General features: G+C 43.7%; 2 protein-coding genes across 2 annotated transcripts in view; one reads left to right on the top strand and one right to left on the bottom strand.

Annotated features, from left to right (window-relative positions):
- Nucleotides 1–3,554, top strand: part of T265_12875 (hypothetical protein) — a gene marked incomplete at both ends in the record, with an annotated part of 7,421 nt that extends 3,867 nt beyond the window's left edge. Inside the window, 2 exons of the mRNA XM_009165977.1 lie at nt 2,417–2,833; nt 3,387–3,554. Of these exons, the coding sequence (XP_009164241.1) occupies nt 2,417–2,833; nt 3,387–3,554 (585 nt within the window). The remainder of the gene's footprint in view (nt 1–2,416; nt 2,834–3,386) is intronic.
- A 1,307-nt stretch (nt 3,555–4,861) lies between these two features.
- Nucleotides 4,862–24,365, bottom strand: part of T265_01820 (hypothetical protein) — a gene marked incomplete at both ends in the record, with an annotated part of 79,476 nt that continues 59,972 nt past the window's right edge. Inside the window, 8 exons of the mRNA XM_009165930.1 lie at nt 4,862–4,992; nt 8,087–8,495; nt 9,779–10,066; nt 12,264–12,488; nt 12,924–13,356; nt 18,612–18,757; nt 21,356–21,676; nt 23,790–23,918. Coding sequence (XP_009164194.1) covers nt 4,862–4,992; nt 8,087–8,495; nt 9,779–10,066; nt 12,264–12,488; nt 12,924–13,356; nt 18,612–18,757; nt 21,356–21,676; nt 23,790–23,918 — 2,082 coding nt within the window. The remainder of the gene's footprint in view (nt 4,993–8,086; nt 8,496–9,778; nt 10,067–12,263; nt 12,489–12,923; nt 13,357–18,611; nt 18,758–21,355; nt 21,677–23,789; nt 23,919–24,365) is intronic.

Here is a 24,365-nt window from a genome sequence, read left to right as displayed (position 1 = left end):
CAGACAGACACACTATCTCAGGCACTCAAGGATGACTTCCTTCCGGCCAAGAGTGTTGCAGAAGCCGCACTCGAAATGGCTAAGAGAGACAGGGGTATGATCCAGGTAACTGGAGCCAGATGGTTAGAAACAGTCTATTCATTGCTGCTTATTTTTTATTATATTGGTTTGCAAGCCATCTAGGCGAGCGGATGAAAAGAAGTGGGTAGCATCATTTCTTTGAAAAATATAAAGTATCCAAAGTCACAAGGTTCGGTTTACTCGCAAAAACGCCTACTTAAGAGTACAAATAAGATGGTCAGATGACATATCAGTCGAATCAAGTGTACTTCACACGCTACCGTTCATCACACCAGAGGTAGACCTATAGGTACTCGTAAACAACACGAGGAATATATATATATATATATATATATATATATATATAGCAAAGCGCCCGATTCAGTGACGTAAAGGTGAGCACATGGGCACTTTTATTTAGGTATTTTATTGCTTTCTTCACTGTTATTACTGTACACAAGGAAACGTTTGACTTCCCGGTATTATCAGTGCGCAGTTGAGTGGGTACTTCTTCCTTGCCTGCATTTGTGGTGGAGGAAATAGGAGGATATAGGACGGTACAAACAACTAATCAAACTCGAGAACGGCAGACCACAACGCAATGCAAATCACTTCCTGGTATTCTTTTGATAAAATGTTATTCTGTCCACGTCTTTCTTTATTATCTTTTCGGAGCTATAAAAGTGCCAGAGTGTTAACTCGTTCTCCTGGAGGCGTTCTCTTGTAAAGTAAACAACTGCTTTACTGGTGTAATCCGGTGGTTACAAATAGAGATCCCTTCTGGATTATGCTAGTTTCAACGCAATGCAGTAGCGCTTGTCACAGAAGATTATGTCATGATAGGGTTAGACTGATCTCTGACAATACTCGTAAATACCATCTCGCCTCCGTTTCTCACGAATGTATTGCTGTGATTCAATTCCCAACCTTGTACGTAAATAGATGACGATGGTGCATACTATGCGTTCGTTCCATTAGTACTACTCTACAATCATCATATTGGTTCCGATGAGGTGCAAAAGTTCATAGGTGTAGTGTCAAATCAGGATTACCCTGGATATTTTGGGATATTACCTGGGCACCGGATAGCAAATCCCGTACGATAAAGCTGAGCGAATTGAGGTGTTTTATCATAGCTGATAAGATTACACGCTGTCATGCATTACAATGATATACGAATAAATAAGCCCAGCTGGTTAGTATAGAAAAATATCTCTCCAACCCCGTTTTTTAATAACATAATTAAGCTGAACGTCACTAGTGAAAAAGTTCGGAGGTTTTACTAATTGAACACTTGATCACGAGCTGTGTTCCGTTGGGTTGACCTACTAGGTACGCTGAGAATTTGCATTTTCATCAACTAACATTTGACAATCTTTTTCCTGCACTGGTTTGCTGAGGCTGACTATTCCGCACCGGAATATCGCTGTTATGAAGGTTTATCAGTAGTGTGTATCGTTGGCTGTTCACAAACATAAACTTCGGTCACAACATGCAGAGCAGGCGTGTTATACTACACTAACAGCATACGCTGATGGCAAAGATAAACAAGCCTGGACTTCGAGCGGTGTGATTGGTGGATTAGTTCACCAAACTTGTGCCATACGAACACAAACATTGAATGACTGAGTCGAGTTGGACTGGTGATCTCGCGCGTTCAACTAGATCCGGCGATTCTTGAGGTGCATAGTGCTGATGACTGCAAAGAAAGATGAGAAGGCATCACAGCGCTTTTAAGCCTCTCGACTTTACATGACGAAATATCGATTGAAGACCTCTGAAGAGCTAGGAGATAAATTCTCCAACGAGTTGGAGGCGAACGAATACCATCAATGTGCCACCACCGCACATCGCTCGATGGATTTTACAGAATTTTACAGAATGAACTGTTTATGGGGTTTATCAAGTGCAAAAATTCAGTTAAATGCTTGGCCCTGTGATACGACCTAATTCTACTGAATAAGCGGAGACTAAGAGGCCAGTAACAAATCGACGGCGATGATACGTTTGCAATCAAATTGTCCAGCTCAGCGAACAAGCCAACGACCAGTCACTAATTGCTTGTTCATCAGTAGTACGTACTGGTACATCAATATTGCGACTACCGTTATTACCATCATGTCCATTCTTACCAAGGTCAAAAGTAACTGTTCTTTGATTTTGACAGCTGTACTGCCGAATTAGAAGCACTAGATGACCAATTTAGGACAAGGATTCTCAAATGAATGCATGTTACAGTGCGCAGATTAGTAGCAACTGTCCATGTATCCTAGAAAAATCACAGTTGAAGGAAATTTGGGGTACATCTAGAATTTCATAAAGATTGACCTCTTCACTCTCTTTCTTTTTGCCCTAGAGACCCGATCTAATCGAACCATACAACCGCCAACCTAACTATAAAACTAGCTTTGATCTGATCGGCCCCCCAATGGAGAGGTACGGATTCTCCGCCATGGCGCACAGGAACGTTGGAAAGGACAAATGTTCCTGCGGTCGTCCCCTGTGGCCTTCTGTGTGCGATTCAGCTCTGTCTTCTAACTTTCGTTATGACAGTTCATCAACTATGATTCCAGCGTACACTAGCTCATGGGCATCAACTGCCGCACCGAGATACGGGAATGAACATTACTGTATGAAGGACAACCGTTCAAGTACATACCCACTGGCGTACTATAGCTACAACACACACAGCTATCATCATTTCCATCATCATTCCTGTTGCTGTTGCTGCCACCGCTCAGGTAATCCATCGTTTCAAGTTATATTCCTCTGTGTGTGTGACCGCCGGAAGTAGTTACATCCAGGACAAGTCGTTCCGAAGTACAGTCGACCCTCAATATGTAGGAGAGTTCAAAACAGCGTTCCTAGTCTGACACGCCGCAGTGTGTCATGTTTTCTGGGAGAGTTCAGAATCCATAAGAAGTCACGTAACCGATCTTCCTCGTGGTTCCCCCACACTGTGCAACTCCTTGACCATTTGTTGTTACGCTGTTTTCAAATTATTCCTGGTCTTCAGTAGTATCATACTATCGACTTGCCCGTTAAAGGAGTTATGATCGAAAGTCATGGAGGAAGTACAAAACATTTTGGCATTTCAACGCATTGTTGTAGCCTAAACTTTATTAAAATTGTGGGTTGAAATCGGATCGCATAACGCGGGGATTGGTGTGAGGCGGATTCGAACTATGGACCTCTTGGTCTAGGGTTAGAACTTTAAACCCTGGGTTCACAGTTGATTAGATTAACTCGAGAGATCACTTAATAGTGCTTTTATTTCACTTCCCAATCATCAAGGCAAGGCTCTTCCTCTGGAGCCCGTCGATTAGCCCATACGACTTCCCACTGAAAAACAATCTTTGACAATTTTTTTCGATCGCATGCGGCTGCAAGAAGCCGAGGATTTTCTCCGAAATACTATCGAGCGTAAACTGATTCCAACACCAGCTTTTTTTATTGCGAAATCAGGTTTTTTAATCCGGCATGTTACCTCCTAATTAGTGCAGAAAAGCCTGTAAGAACTAATTGATTCTTTTTGGGATCCCCTTATGAAACCTGACAAAATTCAAATTATTTACCTATGGGTGGCTGAGCAGTGGTATGATTAACTCGAACTTCGGTAGGTCATGAGGCTAACTATCTTCCAGGGCACTCAGCTTAATGGTGACTGACTTCTCAGAGCAAGACCCATGAAACTCGAGGGTTCTGTCAGGGTAGATTTGTTTTCTCTTCTAGATTCTAACAGGTTATCGTTTACATCGAAATTGGCCCAGCCAAACAACACAAGCTCGTAATGCTAAGAATGTCAGCTCTGAGCCGATTAGGTTACAGCCTGTCTATTACACGACAGTTTTGTCTTTTCAGCATTTGGACCAGTTGGCCTCGAGTGCGGCAAGAAATAGAGCCCTCCTGCAGAATCGAAAACCGATAGGGACGCGATCTCCTGGTGTTGCTTGAGGATATTGAGAATAGGAAACTCATAGTTGGATGAACGGACCCCGTGGGTTGATGGAGAAATGGATATTCTCTCATCTCCTGCACTTTCCAGGTCCTCCACTGGTGTTGCCTACTTGCGAGTGCCAGACTGATAGGCTTTTGAACAATTAGGATGCACCATGCAAATGTACAGGTACGGAAAAATCCCAAGTATACAAGAGAACGTAGCTATGCATATTGTGGAGTTGGTACAGTAAGCACGCTTAACGTTGGATGAGCAGGCTATTCGCATCTTCAAAATGCTTGTCTTGGGGTCGATCTAATTATCTAAATGGAAACAATCTTGTTACTATATTGGACTGCCCATTTTCCGAGGGTATCCCCTTTCGAGACAAGTGCTTGTGAGCGGAGAGTACTGTACCTAGCGATGTCTGTATGATCTAGAGGTAACGAAATTGAAGAAGTCTCAGCAGTATACTGGGGAACTGATGCCAGACCGATTCACTGATGATCATGAAGGTTCGGTTTGATTACTTGAACATCAGACCATGATGTTTCTGTTTTCACTTATAGGTCGTTTGTAATACACGCGGAGAAAATTCCCACGGAGTTAGATGTCTTATCTATCTCACAACTTGCGCACGGCTGTCAAGTTGCAAATGTTCACGTTTTAAAGGATTTTTGCTTCCTCATTTCTTATCTTCTATTTTCATCAGGACTCACTGTAGTAAATATTGAAATGTGAATCATACCAATCAAAATGTAGAGTCGTATTTTGAATTTATTATTCTGCCTAATCAAGAGGCTATATTTTATCACCAGATACACAAATATACTTTTGGGATACTCGTTATTGTTTATTTTTAGATCAATATATGTAGAATCGGTAGAAGTCACTGCGAGCGGAACTAACTCTGTACGCGTAGTTGGTCATGTGCATGATTAGGTCTACAAGTGCGACACTTTTCGCAAAGTACGGCAAGAAAGAATTGAAATATCCTGAGGGATACAAAAACAGAGGGGTCTATTACGGGACGCATGAGTAATGTTCTATGGTTGGGTCGGAAAAAACTGCACAATATGTCGCGCAGGCGAAAAACGGATGTTTGGAGGATTTCACTTCTCCTCAGCACGTCGCAAAGAGGAAGAGAACACCTAGAGAGCACCTGGGCCTAAAAATAATGGGTATCCTGTTTGACTGATAGCAAAATAGAAACGGCACTGAACGACTCAGGGTTCATGCAATTCGCAACAGCTGGTATTGGTTGAGCCAAGTAGGGACCATAAAAATTGCGTACTGCGACCGCGCCGTGTATCAAATATGGTTTTGTCATTCTATTGGGATTGTTCGTCTCCCCAGTAGACTCCGCTGTAGGTGTAAACTGCTGGTAAGTATTCACATGGCTCATTCAGACTCTGCAATGAAAGGGAAATATAGATGGGAGAATAGTAAACATGCTTCAATACTAGCAAGTTCAAACAGACCAAATACTACTAGAGCGATGCCGTGGAATTAACTGGCACGGACATAAGCGCTTTGTATGGCATTTGTTTGATTGAAAAAACGCAGTGCCACTGATTACCTTCAGCTATGGGAATCTTTTAATTAGTATACTTGCTTGTTAAAAGGTGCGTTAACGATGAATACCTCGAATAAATCACAGTCCGCTGCGAATTATGCCGACAAAACACATCATGATGTATTTCTGTGAAACTTAGTCTGACTCAGATTCGGACACTTTCGGTTTATGTGTCTCCTGCAGCCAAAATGTTGAACTTTGCAACTGAGCTCTCGGGTTCTTCTGCTAATCTACCAAAGGCGCATGATGTTAACTGACCAGGCGATTTGCACCTGTGAATGAGTGAAACGCGAACACATTTACGTCGCGATGGATTTTTGCACAACACGAAAGACTATATTGAGTTTTTCGAGCCCTGCTGGTCCCTACAAAGTGTTTTTAGCCAGGGCAGAATCTGATAAACGAATCTGTGCCTGCTTAATGTAATTCCAAGCCAATTACTTTTACATAGTGTGTAATACTTGCACATGACATCCTAACTAGGGACATGTGTGTCCTTGATGCACGACCGTCATCCGACTTGTCCATTGTTACCCAAGGAATGCCAGTGAATCGAAAGCGGTCTGACGAGAGCCCGGTGCAACTGAAACTTTTGGAAAAGTAATGGACTTCCGAGTGATGTGCCTCGCATCTCTTTGAATTTCAAGTTATTCCACTAAACCATGCCTACATTTTTGACGTCAATGTATAGGTGAACCACTTAAGTTTTACGTTCGTTGACACTATTTTGGAATGTGATGCAACCAAGCTACCAAGGAAGTTAACTTTAGTGACAGTGGCAAACCTAGAAAGTTTTTACGAGCTACTGAATTTGAAGGAAGTAGTCAAGATAATAAGGCTTTATCGATACATGAAAGCAGTTTTTAAACTCTCACAACAGAATGAACCCCGGATCTATCGTTTTGCGTGTTTTGTGACCAAGTCGGCAGGATCAAACCATTCCTTGGCTTCAAGGGATGTTAATATAGATTTCCTGGATTACGCTTGCAGCTGTGGACCACTATACATTGTCCGCACGATCCGATGACTCACCGATTGTGTGCGGTGACACGCTCATTCTGCTCAAATGAATGCGGGCAGTGTAAGCCAGGGATGGAGCTCTGTGCTTGATACAAAGCACCAAACTGACCAAAAACGTCTTCCAAACTATCTATCGCACACCTAAGACACGATCCAAGGCAGTCCTGTGCCGCTCAATATCCACACCGATAAGCCAATAAGCCCAAATACCTTAGATTATGCAAGCTGTCTAGCTAAACTGATCATCAGAAGCCCAGATACACTTCACCCCTACTCCTACTAAAGGGGATGCAGTGCGCACACTACTTTTTGTGATGCGAAATTCACAGGGTCCTCAACAACGAAGTTTTGATACTCTTTGGATTCGAAAATTTTGTATTTTTACTCCACATATTACATATGTGAAGAATTTACGAAAACAACTTATTCACCAGCCCATCTTCCGATATCTGTTTACAAGCTACTTGCGGTATTTAAGTAGCTGACCTAATCAAACAAATTTAGTATTGACTGCTGCGTGCATCTGACTTTTAGATCCACCTGAAGGTGTCACCGGAACGAAAGTTGAGAGGACAAATGCATTTTAGTGAATGTTATAGAATGGCACGAACCAAATATCGTTGTCTCTGTCGAGGTTCGGTTGCAACCATCGGCTGCTCTCCATCATTGTACACATGTGTTCAAATTCAATATGTTTGTCAAGTATACGAACTGTAGAGTAATTCCCTGATCATATGCCTCCTGAGAAGCAAGTAAGTATGCAAATCTGTGACGACGTTTTTGTGGATGGTGATGGTGATGTATTACGGTGTCTTGGTATATGGGTACTCTGAGTTTCATGTGTACAACTACTACGGTATTTTTTGGTTGCGACGATCTGTTAGCTTCATGATTGCCTAATCACTCAGGGACTACTGAGCAAGGAGTACCAGCTAGTTTCAGTTTGGCAACTCAGGACACGGGTCTACTCACCCGAATTTACGGAAGCGCGAAGATATTTTCAGGATGAACAACAAGGAACTGAAAAATTATTATGCACTACTGCCATGATATTCGTCCGATAGCGTCTTCACCATCATGGTGCACAAATGACTCATTGGGCTAACTGCGTGTCATTCAGATTACGGCCAACAGCTGCAAAGATAACTGTAACCCTATTGCTTTGATTAGTCAACAGGCCATAAAGCACTCATGATGCCTCTAGTTTATGCGATGGAATGGCCTGTTTCATCGTGGAGTAAGGATCTTAATAAAATAAAGTTGAAATCGGAGAACCGAATAGTAACATTTGCGGAAGTTCAAAGGTTATGAAAAATGAGACTAAGGTTACAATAAGATGGACCAGAATAACACCATCATCTTAATTAAAATTCAGTTCCTTGGTTTCGAAGTCCCCAAACATATTCATAATTTTTCAACATGGGAGCACCATAAGTAAACGAACCTTTGCCTATTGTTTTGAGTGAATGGTGGTTGTGTGTAGGGTGGCGCACTTAACTGACGGTTGTCCTCCAGTCCAGCTGGTAAAAATCCGTCTTTCGATGACCTGGGAAGCAGTCGAATGCGTGAAACAGCGGGATTTGGGCCATCCATCAGAGCCGATGAGTTTTCGGAACGCGAAGAAACGCGAAACCGGCCAAATGAATCAGGATTACCCGAGATACAGTTGAGCGACGTGACACCTTGAGATCGCTTTCCACCGAATCGACGATCCACCAAGGTCACAGGATCTGGTGCCGGAGGTGGAGGAGGTGACGATGCTCGTGGTATTGGGATCTCGCAAGGCTGCAGACGTGTCCAATCACTAGCTAGTTCGGGTGCTTTATCCCACTGCAGTACTCCGTGCGCTTTACTGCGTCCCATCGCACTTTGAAGCTCATCCAATGTAACCCCATCTGTCAGCTGGAACAGAGAATGTTCAAAATCGTTATCTGAAAACCTTTCATTAAAAATGGTATTTCACCGTCATACAACGATGCCAACTAGGCCAGAAAACACTTGCGAATAAAAGAAGTACAAAAATATGAGGTCTTAGGAGCTCAAATGCTCAGTCATCGGTGTTGTTCTATAGCCGCAAACGCAATGGGCTCCTATTAGCTCCTCGAGGGACACAAGAGGGTATCACTGAAAACATGCTGCCAATCTGTCACAATACACATTATACCATAGATCTGTGCCGAACAGATTTGTTATTTTCATAAAGGAGACTACTTACAAGGTTGCTGAGGACTCTTCAACAGTGGGTTGTCAGAGTTTTCAGCAACTTTGTGAGTAGTTTACTTTATTAAAATATACTGTGATATCTCAATTGAAACATGAAGCAGCCTTTGTGTGGCACATTCGGTTGAAGAATATCATCTTAAAAGAGATTCCGATGAGTCTCTCGCGAAAACCCAATTGATGCGCAAAGTAGAGTGTTTATCGTGATCACATCTACATTTGCATGGAGTGCCAATTCGGTGGCTCGTTGAAAAGGAACTACTCCTGTGGCAGAATGGAGCAGAATTTTCAGTTTTTAGAACTTCACAAAGACCAAGTATTACTGAACACACAACCATCGTGGGAGATTCAGGGAGATGACACTATTAGAACCGATACTCCTTAGCCTGAATGCTCTAAACGTGGAGCTGCTCCCTAATCATCGAGCTGCCTTTCATAATTAAAGATTTCCGTTTTGTGACCCACAGCCTACTTCCCTATTTACCATCAAGACTACCCATTAATTTGTTGAGTCATTACCACACAGACTGACGTTATAAGTAGTATGAAACGCAACAGTCAGTCTGAAAAGGCGAGGAAGTCCACTCTTCAAGCAACGAACAACTATTTGAGGTACAATGGGTTCGCATAGCTCATGGAGTGAACTACAGTTAGTTAACTACTAGACTCCACAGGAGGCACGCCAGTAGCTGGGCTGTTCAGTTAGCTATCGGGGATTATTTTTTTCACACACCTGGGACGTATGGTGAGTGATTTCAACATCATACAACGGTCGTTCAGGCGATCGGCGCATCGAATTTCTCCAAGTGCAGACGGAGTTAATCATAACCAACAATTCGTTGTTGGTCAGGGTTGCAAGCTAACTGCCACACTCGGCAAACAGATCAACAGCCGCCTGATAAGCGGTCAATAACCGCACCCAAGGTACTCAGAATTCGACATATTGTCATAGCCAACAAGCTTACCTGATCCAGCCAGTTTGGTCCAATAACCGTAGCGCTCTCAGATAAAAGGTTAACATATGGTGAAAGGCTTCCAGTGGAGACATGACGAGTGCGAGCTGCGTGGTGGCGCCGGGGTGAAGGTGAATTGACCCTCAGGGTCCAAGTAGATGGCATACTCGGAGCAGGCCCGTGAATGTCGATGGATGGTGGCTGGTACAAAATGGCAGGCGCGGAGTCAGGTGGCAGTTTGTCTAGAACATGTTGCGCAGTACCCGTTGGCGAAAGATTCCCGGCGTATTCGACCCACTGCTGAAGCAAGGTTTGAAAATTAGTGGCCGGTGAGTTTTTTGTCATGAATGATCGGGGTCAGCGACTCAAGACTTTTACGGAAGGATTCTTCGAGACTTCTCGGAAAAGACCGCAGTCCTATGGACCAAAAATTACCCAACAGTTTATACCCTCGAAAGGAAAGTAGCTTATCAGAAAATCAATGTTTTCCAAATTTTGTTGTGGGAATTCATCTTTAGATTTGTAATCTGCCTATTGTGCAATCTGGTGATACAAATAACACGAGCAGTGTCAAAGCCTTCATTGAGAGTATTTTAAGGAACGATTAAACACAGTTATATTCCTGATCTATTTATTGCTAAGTAGACAAAGGAGATTTTAAATAATCGTTTGTACGCATCGCTTTGTTGCTTTTATGTCAAGCCAGTCGCTATTGTGATCACAGAAATTTCACTGATTACCAATGAACAAAGATTATTCTGATCTGAAAATATTCCGTTGTGGTTTGCCGAGTAACCCTCTGTTCAGCAATATGGCCGATTACAACTCTGGAAAGCCGACTACGGACGTCGGCATTCTTGGAGTTCATCAGATAGGTCAAACTTACTATTGGCTTGAACGCTTATTTGCTGTAATTTTGTTGTAATTTTATTGCAATAAACTTTTACCCGCAATTGAGTTGACTTTAACAATTGACCCAACTATAAATGACCTGAATCTTCAGCTTATGGAATTGTATCCCCTGTTTCGGATCCGGTTTCGCTTTAAACTCGGCGGACACGAGAGTCTCTGAGCAAAGAGAATCCTGACTTCGGATTACACTACTGCTTGGATAGCGATAGTGGAGAAGTGTAGGATTGGCTATCGCGTGTACCGCATTCCTCCGCACCCCACTTTTTTGTGTACATCATGATTCCATTCGGGTAGCCTGGGCAGGTGATCCTAGAATATGAAGAATTACCATGGTAGCCATGTAAAGTTTGCACCCTAAGCAGTATACAACAACATTAGCCTAAAAACTCAGTCCCATCCTGGTTACCTATTTGGTAAAAAACATACAATTGGCGTTTGGTGAAATTGTACACAACTGTGATTAAACTTTCTGAATAAGGGTCTGGTAAACAAAGTGGGACGAGGGGCACTTCCGGTTATATAATGTCCTTGCGGAATATATCATTAACTCACACCTGGTATATTCGTTTCGCTAGTCGCCCGTACTGTATTGAAAAGAATTCCAGAAGCTGCTTGGTAGAACCAAGGGGGTCTACAGAAGATATTTGCAAACCAGATAGGCTTCAATGGAAAATCCAAGGTGCGCATTTTTCAGATGTTTATCGACATTTACTGAATAAGGTTTGAGAGTAATTTTGGGAGGAGATTCAGAGTGTAATGCATTTGTGGGACGGAAGGCACGGGCATTAAGAGGTGAGCTACTATCCAAAATACTTTGGTTCAAATAAAACCGGCCATTGCTGCAAACAGACAGAACCTTATCGCGGAGTGCCGGTTTGTGTGCCCTATTGAACCAGTGAACTATGCTCGGCGTCCTTCTAGTATCCAACCTCTCGTACAACCATGGATGCCACAAATGAAACTATTGTCATGCCACATCGGCCATCACTCGATGTCGTCAGCTGATCCGCCTTACTTGCTTCATGCAGTAGGGCGGATAAGCGAAAACATACCACTGCTGACGCCCCCTTCCAATACTTTCACGTATTACCTCTTTTACCATCCCAAATGAATACTATCACTGCAGGTAGGTGCACTAGAGTGGACTACTTCGTCTGCCTCGCATTAGGCTCAGCTGCAGCTCCTATCCGTCTTTTTCAACTAGGACACACATTTATCCTGTTTGGACGACCTGACAGTATCTCAACTTTTATGCTCCATCCAGGCTACAGAGTCAGTAGCGAAGCTTGTGGAATCGTTTTCGAATTACTGATACTCTGTCTCCTCTGGAGAAACCTACAAACTAGCTTCCTCTGAAAAATGTTGCAGCGTACTGCCTGGTCGAGTACGTAGAAGATGATCCTTTCAGTGATACCGCGGCTACACAATGTGATTCAATTCAAGAAGCCCCAGGTACATCCCATACAATTAATATACGAAAGCTGAAGTTATTTCAGATTATGGACTGTTTTGGATTGGGAGCCGCCAAGGATGGAATAAACTGGATATAGAAAAAAAACCTGGAGTTTACATATAAGGGAATTACCGTCGAGGCGTCGAGGTCAGGTAACCGTATTTCCATATGGTTCAATGGGGTAAACGTGAAACGCTGTAGAGGTGTTGTACTGGAGTAATCTTCGTCCTGTGATGGTTTGGTTTTCTGAGGAATTTCTGGGAGCTGACGACGGTATTTTCGTTTTGGGCCTGGTCGATCTGGCCGGTTGGTGGTCTGTTGAACTGGAGCATCCGGTAAACTTGCCATCCATACTGGCTGCACGTGCATTCACGGGTATAAGCATGTGAGTAAAGAATATGCAGACAAAGTTAATCGACCAACAATCCATGTTAGCATATGTTAGCTTACAGGACCTGTATGGCACTCCTGGTAAAAACCACATGAGAAGAATTTCAACGCAAAGAGTAAAGCCGATACTGGTCTTCGTAAATAAATAGTACCTGTGTTTCAATAAGAGCAAGTGAACAGTCATCCGTTCACAGCCTGATCCACCATGATATGGTGGCATAATGGATTGGGTGACTGGAGTTGCAAAGAGGGAAGATCTCCTGCTGCATCGTCTGAACCCTGGAGGACGTCGTGCTGTTTCGCTTCAATAGGGATGAAGCGACTTTCCAATAGTTTCCTGATCATAAAAAAATAATCCACCAGGTGCAATATGAATTCCCATACTCGATCTTGTATACTCACCCGCGGAATGTCACAGAGTTTGTCAATCTCCGCAGCTGCATACTGACCGACGTCGGGCGGTTTTGCAAGTGCGTAATCACGTGGTACGCTACTGTACACGGTGTAGTCCGAGACATCTAGGGGCTGGCGACGTCTGCGCAAGCTCCTATCGTTCAACGTCCCAGGGTAAACATTAGGTCTGAGAATGGCCGCACCAATAGAGGGAGCTGGGCTTGGTGTATCTCCACGGGTGTAGAACGAAAGACCATCGGTAGAACTTCCCTCGGACGCTGTTACACTTGGCTCCGACCGTTGTATTGATAGGCGATCCTCCTCTAAACTACCCGTTTCTTGTACGAATGGCATCTTTGAGACACTCGAGGATCGAAACACTGGCGCCCCCATAATGTGATTATCTTCCATTCTGCGGTTGGTCACAGGCACCTCGGTCGTTCTGAATTACAGAAAAACAGAGATGGCAGGAACGTACAAGAAAACAGTGACAGTTAAACTGCTGCCATGCACTTGACGAATGATCGGCTAGCACGTGATGAACACGTAAATTTCAAGATATAAAATGTGGCTTTGGTCAGTACGGGCTCCTGGCTGCAGTCAGATTTCACCGGCCATTTTAGGAATGTCAATCCAAGTGAACTGAATATGACACATGACACGCATGCATCCGAAATTCACAACTCTGGAACTACGATAAAAACCTGCCACCCAATATGATCACATGCGGTCGGTTCAGGTCACGGTGCATCTCGGTAACAAACCGATGTCAGTATATGGGACGCATCGCGGATTAGGTGTCATTTGCTTGGAAATTGAATTTCTTGCCTTTTCAAATTCAATAATATCCACTAAGTGAAAACATTCCGAAATAACTATCTTTTGGACATGGTCATATCCTACTGAATGTGGACTGTTTGTAGTCCACAACAAAAGTTTGACCTTGAATTTGCAGCAAAACCACACTCTATCGTCCAGTCCATCTGTGAAGACCTCGCCTTGTCTCAGCTACTGGAGGTTGACAGTGGTTACCAGGGCCTGTTTGCCTAAAAGGTAAGTGCAAGCCCTCAACATCAGATTCAGCGATAATGGCCGCAATCGATCTGTCTTAATTTCACCAGTATTTTCGATACATCATCTATGCACATTATGCCAGAAGGACCCAGCCACAGATATGAGTCAAAATGACAAATTCCACTCATTTCCCTCAACACCTGTCGCTAAAAGTTGCGTTGACAACAACTCAACTTTTGGTCGCAAACTGCGGCCTTAATCACACCAAGCCATAATTACTTTGGAACTCATGGGATACTGGTTACACTAACATAAAAAAGATTAAATTATCTATTTACATTGCTGAACCTGATACAGGATTCTTGGTATCCTAAGCGTGAAGGTCAAAGGTGTTGCACTCGAAAGTGACCACAGTTAGTAGTATCCGCACTATTCTTCTGGAACTCTCTTTGGTCGGTAAAGTGTAACAATAAGAGTAAAATCATGTAGACATAACAAACATGTCAGGGTGATAGGTTGCGGAGTGGCTTGCTCCCATTTTGGGTTGCGTACAGAGACACACGGCTCCAGTTGCAGATCAGGCGTAGTGCGAAAAAGATATATGGGTCATGATTAAATGTTCACACTGGTCCCTTCAGGAGTGAGACCTTCGGAGAGGGAGGGACAGGGTGCTCATTTGGGGATGTTAGATGCCTTCTTTTCCTATGGTGATCTTCCTTGATAGGGATTACTGTCTCAACCTATGACCAGTGGTAACAGATACCATGACCAAGATGTCTAATGCTGCAAGTCGAGTATGAGTGCGCGTGGTCAGCGAAGGGACTTACGAACATCGGACACCTCCGCGGTATTCCAGTATACCGTTTGATACCCATAAAACCGGCAGTTCAACCCTATTTGTCGTCTGATCCGGCGCAGTGTAAACAGTTGTATGCGAAACAATATTTGAAAGCAATTCAGCGTATTGCACATGGTCCAATTCGAGATGAAAACCATCTGTTGTGATAATTTTTCATCATAGAACGACAAATTTTATGCTAGAAGTCACGATTCCCCCTCATAATTGTAGCAGTTTAAAAAAAGTTGTAGTAGTTTAAAAAATCTGCTTGAGTGAGATCAGTGATAACCACTGTGTGGATGAATCATCCCTAAGGTAGTGTGAGTCGTACATCATCCTATGAATCACCACACGAAGAATTTTCAAACCGGAACAACCAGCTAGATCGTGTTGGATCACTACGGCTGAGTCAATAAGGCGGTCGATAGAAGAATATTCGTGCTGTAAAACTTAAAACAGCTCATCTGGTTACGATAACGCGGGTAATTGCATTGTCATACTTATCTGCGTTCGACCGATTCAAACAGAATCAACTAAAGCGTAATCGTAGTCGCACTGGTCCTGTGTCTTGAGTGAGGTCGATAACCTCACTTAGAAAGCAGTCTCTCACTTGGCCGTGAAGAAGCTGCTCAGTTGACTAGAAGAAACTTCATTTGTTCCTCCATTCATGCTGTTTGCAAGTTGCAAATCACTGGCGATTTTTTGCCGGACAAGAGCTTTCCGACGCGTCACTTGGGTGCTGTGCAGTTCAATCACGTAGCCATTAATTTCAAGCAATAATTGTTTGTCAAAATGAAAACCACCCAGTTAGAGAGAGAGACCGAGGCAACGACTACTCTTTCGAAATATATCACTGGAATGTCACGTGCAACCAGTTTTAAAGGTACTCAGACCCCGTTTCATCAAATTTGTTCAATGACTAGTGGATTTCTTGCTAGCTGGCGTTTCGTCTCCTACCCGAACGCTACAACAAGCGATATCATTACGTTATGGAGTTGGCAGGCTGAGAAGCAGCACGTAAGATTTCCTTCAACCTGCAACAAGGACGAGTTAATGTGTCGTAATGGCAGCATACACGCCAAGTACAGAAAAGATTTGGGAATGCGGCAGTTTCAGGGGCACAAGCTGGGGTTTACGCCATAGCAACCGATGTCCAGGCGGCAGAAACTAATAAGCGCTCCAGTGTGAACAGAAGAGGCCGTAGAACTGGCAAGTGTGTGGAGGGGGTTTTCAGATCAACCGCGTGTTGTTATCAATGAGGAGAGGCTATTAACAGAAGCGGTTTGGATTCCGAGCACGAAGCTGAAACCGACCGAAATTCACACTCTCTTAGCTCTTAAGTGAACTGCCCTAGGATTTACTAACCCACACGAATCAACCAAACGGGTAGATGACAGCCTGCAACCATTCTGCACCCCAAAGTCTGAGCGACCCACACAAAGCAACAGAAGCGCTCAACTGCGACTCCAAATTGAATTGGCCTTGCGGCTGAAAGAAATCTCACCGACCGGTTCCTCGTCTTCCCTAAAGCACGACTAATTTGGTAACCCACTAACCTAACCTGATAAAACGTCTGTATCCAAATCGAAAAACTGGTCAGCAAGTAAGTAAACTATCATTACGCTCGACGGATTCAGTTATCCGTTAACAGTAAGTTAATATGAAAATGAGTACTTATTCGTGAGTAGTCCACCGGTTGTTTGTGAAGCTATTCTAAAAGGATGACTTCTCGATTGGTGCCATGCATCCTCTAGTTGAATTCTAGCGCTATGGCCTTCTGAATTCAATTTGTCAACTAAATACATTGGAAGAACAAAGCAGACAAGACATTAGTTGGTTTTAGCGTGACCAGCTTAGTTGGATAATTCTGGAGACGAACAAAAGGTATGCATTAGTTGATACCGACCAGATAGTGATCGTGGGGATTCGGAGATAAGCAAGGCGCGCGCACACAACAACAGATACATGTCAGGTTAGGTCTGACCCTTAGATGTAGTCAACTGCGAGGTGGTCTGTCAAGGCTTGAAGTCTGGATTTTTGTGAACCAACAAGCTTTGGATGCATTTGATTGACGGGATTACACATACGCCACGTCCTTTCAGAACCACTTTGTCAACAGTGAGTCCCCCAAGGATTCGAAACCAATCAGAATAAGAAAGATCGAACTTACGACGAATCCACACACGACAGTGAATAGCAAGATTCCAGCAAATCAAATCTCAATTGGCTCAGTCCAATCCTTATTATCTGAACCCTAGCACGAGCCGATAACAGTGAGCATAAAGGCTAACCATTGCCAAATGCAGTGCTATTGCATACATATTTCAGTCGCAGTTCACAATCAGTTGATCCTGTGATTTTAGTTAGATTCACTGAGATTTTCCAGTCAGATCTACAGGAGTATGTATTTATGATTCCGCAGTTCTCGGAAATATATCGTGTTCTGTGAATTCTGGTTGTTGGATGCACCTATATCATACGATCGATCATGCACCAAATTCGACTTTACTCAAGAAACCCCAGGAAGTGCACAACAAAACAATTTAAACGAGGTACTTAATACTCCGTGCTGTAGGACGTGGTCCCAAGGACTCAAAAGACAAAAATCTGGACTCCTTACAGATACAGTCAGCTCATGAGCCCGAGGACCAGCCACGGTGCATCAGGTAAAACAAGTACAATGCATCTCCTAGGGAACGACATTTTGAAGAAACCGCAAGAGTTGTACTGAAACATGCCTTACTGGGGATCACGAAAAGTACGCATCTTAGGAGCGGTCCCTTCTTGGCGGAAGTTAGCAAATTCAAGATTCCACAGGGTTTCGTGAGGTGCGTGTATATGATAATTTCCAATAAGGATGAAAAGCCTGTGCAGTGTTTTTCAGCGGCTAATCAGCATATATTGATTTCACTTACAAAACGAGCTCCAGTTGAAGTTATCAAATATCCTCACAATACTAATATGCGTTACCGTTTTTCGTGCATACTGGATAGCTACTGTAAGCAGAACACTTGACGTTTAGTCTGAAGTGCAGTTTTTGCGTCATTCTTCACCAGAGCGGTGTTGGCGAGTGGATGAGAATAAAAGCCCAATCGTGTCTATGATGAAGCTCTAGTGGCGTTTACTCTGGGTTATCCTAGAGAAGAAGGGATTACAAAGAAATGTCTTGTGGAGAAAACTGGAAACAAAAAAATGGTACTTGTCAGTAGAAAGGCATCATTTAGTGCGCCTTATACAAAGAGGTGGTCACAAAACTAATTTTGAAAATTACTGCATTCTGTTTTTGGTTCGTACAAGAAGTACACAATAATGAACCATCTTCCTACCTACGTGGTACAATCCCGTGGACAAAGAATGAGAGATCTCAAAGAATGAGATGTTTCAGTGGTTTCCTATTTACACCTAGGGGTGACTACCTGTTGGAAGGTGTAATAGAATGTGTGAATACCTTCGAAGATGGGGTTCGTCAGCATTTTATAAATTATGGATAAAATAAGAGAAACAATCAACAGCGTCCTCAACCTCGCTGCGGAAATACTTTAAACTAAGAGTTTGAGTTCTACACTAAGTTTGCGTTTGATCATCAACAGGTGAAGACAACTCACGCACGTGACAGAGCGATTTCAGCCTCGTCTGGTGTGGGTATACGAGCTTCATAAAATTGCAATTCAAAGCGGTTTTCATAAAGTAAATGTGGTCTGCCATTCCAATTGGGATAGTACAATCCAGCCGATATGTTAACATACAGAATGTCTGTTTCCGCCCGCGTGGGGTAGGTAATCACTCGGTAATTAGTTAGTCCAGATGAACCGGACAGAAAACAGAAATGTTCATCATTCACTCACCGTGGATGTTGCGAAGCCACGGTTGAAGTAAGACGACCTGCGGAGGTAGACCAGTCTTCCATTCCAGTATCAGGTGGTTGATAGGTAGTGGACGGAACCGACATGTAAACTGGCTCAGCCGGCCTCGGTAGGGTTGAGAAGTTCTGCTGAAACCAAACAAGCAAACTGGCTGTTGATGTGATGAGGACCAGGTGAACGTACTTGACCCGGATTTATGTCGCTTTTAGAGGACATGTTTGTGACTATTCTACAAAACAAGTCGAGGCAGCAAATCCACAGTGTGCCTTTACGGAAGTCATGTTGACTACAAGTGTGTCCTACACAAAGCAGTCGTGCATGTGGGACAAATAACGGAACATCTAAATAGTATCAAATCCATTATCGGGTCATAGCAATGGTTAACTTGATTTCTCGGGCGTTCTTCTGAACAGAGTCAGGTAGCTTTATTGCCCGTGGCATGAACCACAAAATCACACTACATGAATTTTAGGACTTTTTTCTTTCATAGGCTATAAAAGGCTCCTGGTGCGCATATTTCTCACGATACCCTTGAAACTGAGGTCCAGTGGAGACAGAGGATATACTGCACTATTTTTGTAATAAATTATTTCACTATGGCCCTGCAAGGGATAGAGTTACTAACAAGATTCAGGAGATCATAACTGACTCTTAGCAGGCACGAACAAAAGAGTCAATTCAAGTCAAAAGTGAATTTTCGTCATACACAATTACAACGCCGCCCAGCCACATTGTGCATGCTATAGTCCACGCAATTTTGAGAGACCTGTTAACTTCAAATCGGGACATTTTCAGTATCCTAGAGATCAACCTCACTCTCGGACTTCGTGGATCGACGGACAAGTAGTTAAATGTACATATGAAACTTGGTCCCAATAGACTGAGTACGGTTGCACCCAAGAGCGATCTCGTTCGATGACCATAAAAACTATTCACCTTTCCAACTAATTTGGCAATGACGTCCAATACGGTTCAAAAGTGGTCTGCGCAAGCCAGACAGTGGGATAACAGGGTTACTAAACAACTCATACAGCCTGGATACCAGCGAATAGCCAGAGAGTGTATCTAACTCGTCGATCCTCACGAAAGACCGGAGAAATTACCACAAGGCGGTATTTTCCGTGCTGAAGTTACAGGATTTCGAGCTGGAATAATTTTTTAGCGCCGTTAATCGGCACACTCCGAGTATTTTCACGTCTGAATATTTCAGTTGTTGTCTTTAACTTGTTGCTTTACTGATCAGTCATCTTCCATATTTCCAAAACCCTAAGTCCCACAACACAACACGGACTCTAAACGGGCCAATAAAATCAGGCCAATCAGGCGAAACTCGACAAACAACCAGGTTAAGATAATCACTCTTTTGAAACCATATAAACGCATGTACAGATGGAGCAAATACGTTCCTGCTGGCTCATTGACTAAGTCTCTTCGTATGGTGCACACCAATTATCAAGCTAGGCGTACAGATTAACTACCTCCTGATCAGCCGGCTAGTGCAACCACACTCACGCATTTTATAATTAGGCAATACAATTCCTGGTTTTTGGTAGTTCTTTGAGGACAAGGAGAGGACAAACATGACAGTAGACGGGTGATCATATTTCACAGGGTAGCACTGACAGCCATATAGCTATCTTGGATAAGATATTGTTGCGATTCTTTGAAGAAACGCACGGACAGATAAACACGGTCTGTGAGATGCCACAATTTCATCTATCGAGCATGAGGTCACTACCTAGGGAACCGTTCTACGTGCCCCAAGCCCTTTTGATTCAATGGGACCGTTAGATTCGAGTAGGGTTTCGGAGGCGTAGTCGGTCGAATGCTGAAAGATATTTACCACTTTTGGCTCGCGGTGGCAAAGTTTCCGATGGGCATAACAGTAGGGTGGAGAAGCGGTAGGGTGTCTTTAAGCAGGGCAGCATAACCACCGAGATGCCGCGTCAACAAATCAAAGGTTTCACAGTGAACCCAGGAGAGGATGACTAGATAGAAAATTTGCGACGATTAACTACCAATGATGATTAGCGACCCAGGCACCCATAGCTCAGGTAGATCGCAATATCGGTTCGCTTCGTCAAAGAGTTTTGAATTCACGTAGGGCGGTGACAAATAACTGTGAGCATATGTGACGATTTCCGCGGTGTTCACTAAAATATTCGCCAATCCACGTCGGTCTATATTTTAATTCATTTTCCGCATTTACCCTTTCAACTTCCCGTGAAATGCCACTCTGTGCGGACGAATTGTGCCCCTGCCGACAATTACCCACTTGTGAGGTTTGTGGTACGCATTTGACTGGTTCCCGAACAGTTTCGTTATTAATAGAGCTCTCGACCATAGCCACAGAGTTAAACGAAAATGACTTTGGCATATTTTATCCTTTTAATTATACAGTTTTAAGTCAGTTTCGTTTTCCTATATATACAGGTCTGTTGCGATTGGTTGTTATCGGTCTGGGGTTGATCATGGTTCCTCGGCAATGAAACAGTCGCGTATCATTAAAGAGGACTTATTCTGACAAGCGTGCGCCTACCTGAACGGGAGGTAGAAGAGCATGGAAATTCGGATATTGTCTGCTTGTATCAGAGTCCAGTAGAAATAACTGAGACATAAGGTACGAATACGTTCAACGTCACGGAGGTGGAAAACATCCAGTATTTTCTACCAGAAGAGGGTGGTTCTTATGGCCTATCACTGTATGGTAGTGAGGTTAAACTTACTGTTGACTGCATGCTTTTCGTTGTGCCACGGTCATCTAATGGAGGGGCGGAAGGTTTTGTCCCAGCAACAGGCAACATCCGCCGCTGTGCACCCGACTTAGCTGTTAGAACGTGACTTTTTTGCTCCGCATCTCGTTTGTGTTCGTGAGGAATAGTTTCGCGGAACCTGTCCTTCTCCGGAGCGGTTGGGGACGCAGAGGACCTTCGCGAGGAAGCTTGTTCAAGGTCGTGAGGACTGAGAGTTCTGGACACGCTAGATTGACGTCTGGAACTGCCGACGCGTTGAAAGACCTGCATCATCGAACCCAGTAGACCGGAGTGCTGTAGACAAAAAGAAAGGAGAATACCATCAACAGGCAAGGCATAAACCAACGTCAGATGAGATAAGCAGTCCCCTGAAGACTCCCAAAATACGCTTCAGTGAGACGACCTAGCTGTGATAACAGGATGACCAGAGCGACAGAGGATGGTTGTATTTCGAGGCATCTAGATAAATGACAAAAGCTTCTCAGGTACAATAGTCATTGACTCTAAGAGCAAAAGTAGACGGGGTGAGGGAGTTACTGTACTCCATGCTGCATTTTAGGATCATGAGGGTAAACAGTGTTCTGGTCCGAAACAGGTCACACACAAAACGGTGGCCTTGTCTTATCTCCATCTAATCCAGGATAAAACAATTTGGAAATTTCAGTCGATTCTTGCCAGGAAAACGGGTCGTCTGTGTGGTGAATCAAATCACACTCTGCTTTAGGTATAACACTAGGTTCTGATACTGATTGCTACCGTCAAGAATCTCAGACTTACTGTCTACACATGTTAACCAAGCACATCTCAAAACTCACTCTGTAACTCACAAAATATTGTCCCTTGTCGAGTTAGAAAATCCGTTTTGAATATGCTTTAAACTGCAACAGTGTGTAGCTCACTAAATCGAATAAGAGTTCACTTTCAATTGAGATTTCGTTCTGCAGTTAAAGTCAATCTACATTGAAAAGCCGAAGATTACCTCATTGGGAATCATCATCAGTGCGCATCCCACGAATCTCCGGGATGTTTCGGGCACGTGACCTCCCGGTGAGTCGTTTGAACACGATTGTTCGGTCACGACCAGCTGATCAGCAGTGCGATTATCTCTCACGTAGACGGGATATCTCGTTGTTCATCCCCCAACCACGGAATCTACATCACATGGTCACGTATTGACTGGATCGTCGAGTGACGATTTCTCATACGGAAGTTTCATTCATCTTCATTCATTCTCTGAGCCACTTATGGATTGATGTCTCAAAAATTCAACCTAGCCCTTCACGATCTTCAGAGCTTTCCGCGCAATAGTTTTTTACCACCTTACAATTCATCAAGTCAACCTGTTGTTTCCAGCGATCGATTGCAACCGGGGTTTGCGTCATTTTTTCAGCGTTCTGTCTTCGCAAGCGTGGTTACGCTGACTCAGTGGAACAAACATAGGGGAGATTGCTGTCATTCACGGGTTAGCCATACGTGGTGATGCCGGGCCTGAACTGTGGTGAGTACCGTTGATCCACTGCCTAACTGTAACAGGAGTCGTACAAAGTGATGTGTATTTTTAAGTGAGCATTGAGCTACGCAATGAATCTGTCATGTGATCCGTTTTGAGATGGATTCTCAGCCAAAAACAGTCAGAACAGAGACTCATCAGGCACAGCAGAATTCACCTTGACACTTTGGCCAGAGCACGCAGCAGGGATAGCAGGAATCGAGGGTTGACTCGGTCTTGAATAAATACCCCTCAAAATCGCGGCGAACGTAGGCCACTATGGAGGCTTGTGAAAAACCGAAATGGGAACTTCAGTGCTTGTTAGGATGGCACAAAACCCACGATGTCGAATGATCTAAGTGTAATTTCGTCACCAAATGTGAATTAGTGAGCTCCTCCCATACAGTTAACAACAAAGCACCCAAATAGAATGTTGAATAAATACAATCATTAATTCTTCCTATTTAGGGGTTAGGATGTTTATTTTGACAACCCTCGTGATCAATCCACCCATTGATCAAACGGATTTGTTACTTGGTGCCAGTTTTCAAGCCATCACAACTCCGTTTAGTTGCGAACCGGCAAATCCACGGCGTTTACTGTAGCGTGAAGGCCTGTCAGCAGGCGAAAGTCTCCCATCGTTGAGCTGTTTTGAGCGTAAAAAACCCGATGTTGTTGGCACTAAGTGTCGGCAGGTCAGGTGAATCTACTGGTTTTCAGGTGACAGTTGATTTGTCCGCCGAACTTGACAACTGGTTTGCGAAAGCCTCGTCACCATTCGGGAATACATCGTCACTGCGCAAATCGACAATGCATCCTGGTTTGGTCGCGCGGCCTTCGCAAGCCCACCTGCCAACTTCGGCGAACACATCAACTGCCACCTGATCAATAGCCATGGTATCTACGTCAATAACTTACGCTGTCTGGTTCAGTGAAACTCCCATTTTCCGGTTTTCCGCTGCCGCCGCCTCCTTCGTCTGATGAGTTTGCGTGACCGAAAATTCCAGACGTGTGTTGTGAGTCAAGAGTCAGCAGCGGTGGTTTCCCCTAGCACAAACGAACAAGGCTTCAGGTAAGATACTTCATAGATAATGCGTGAAATTGTTATCATAACCCGACAAAAACATTTCAAAACATCAGAAGATATGACGATACATCGATCATCTCAAGGCGTTGTAAAGGGAGACAAGAGAGTTGTGTCTATTGGTTCAAGTGTGGAAGTTGGGGATGACTGTTTATGAAAAAACACTTCGCATCAGAGTTACACTCACACTCTGATTAAATACGCTAACTCCATTATGACCAAAAATGAGCATCATTCAAAAACTTTTCGGATTTCGATCTAGGTAAGACTGTGTGAAACTATGACGAAATTGTACAAACACCCGGCTGCGATAGCGGATTTGTCCAGTCATCTATCCTAAGATCGTACTGTTAACCTTAAAATTTTTACTGAAAGGTCAAGACTGCAACAAGATACGCAGGCAACTTTGT

The sequence above is a fragment of the Opisthorchis viverrini genome (assembly GCF_000715545.1).
Source record: "Opisthorchis viverrini unplaced genomic scaffold opera_v5_20, whole genome shotgun sequence".
NCBI lineage: Eukaryota > Metazoa > Platyhelminthes > Trematoda > Opisthorchiida > Opisthorchiidae > Opisthorchis > Opisthorchis viverrini.
Note: the sequence above shows the minus strand (reverse complement) of the source record. Positions and strands in the feature narration are given on the sequence as shown.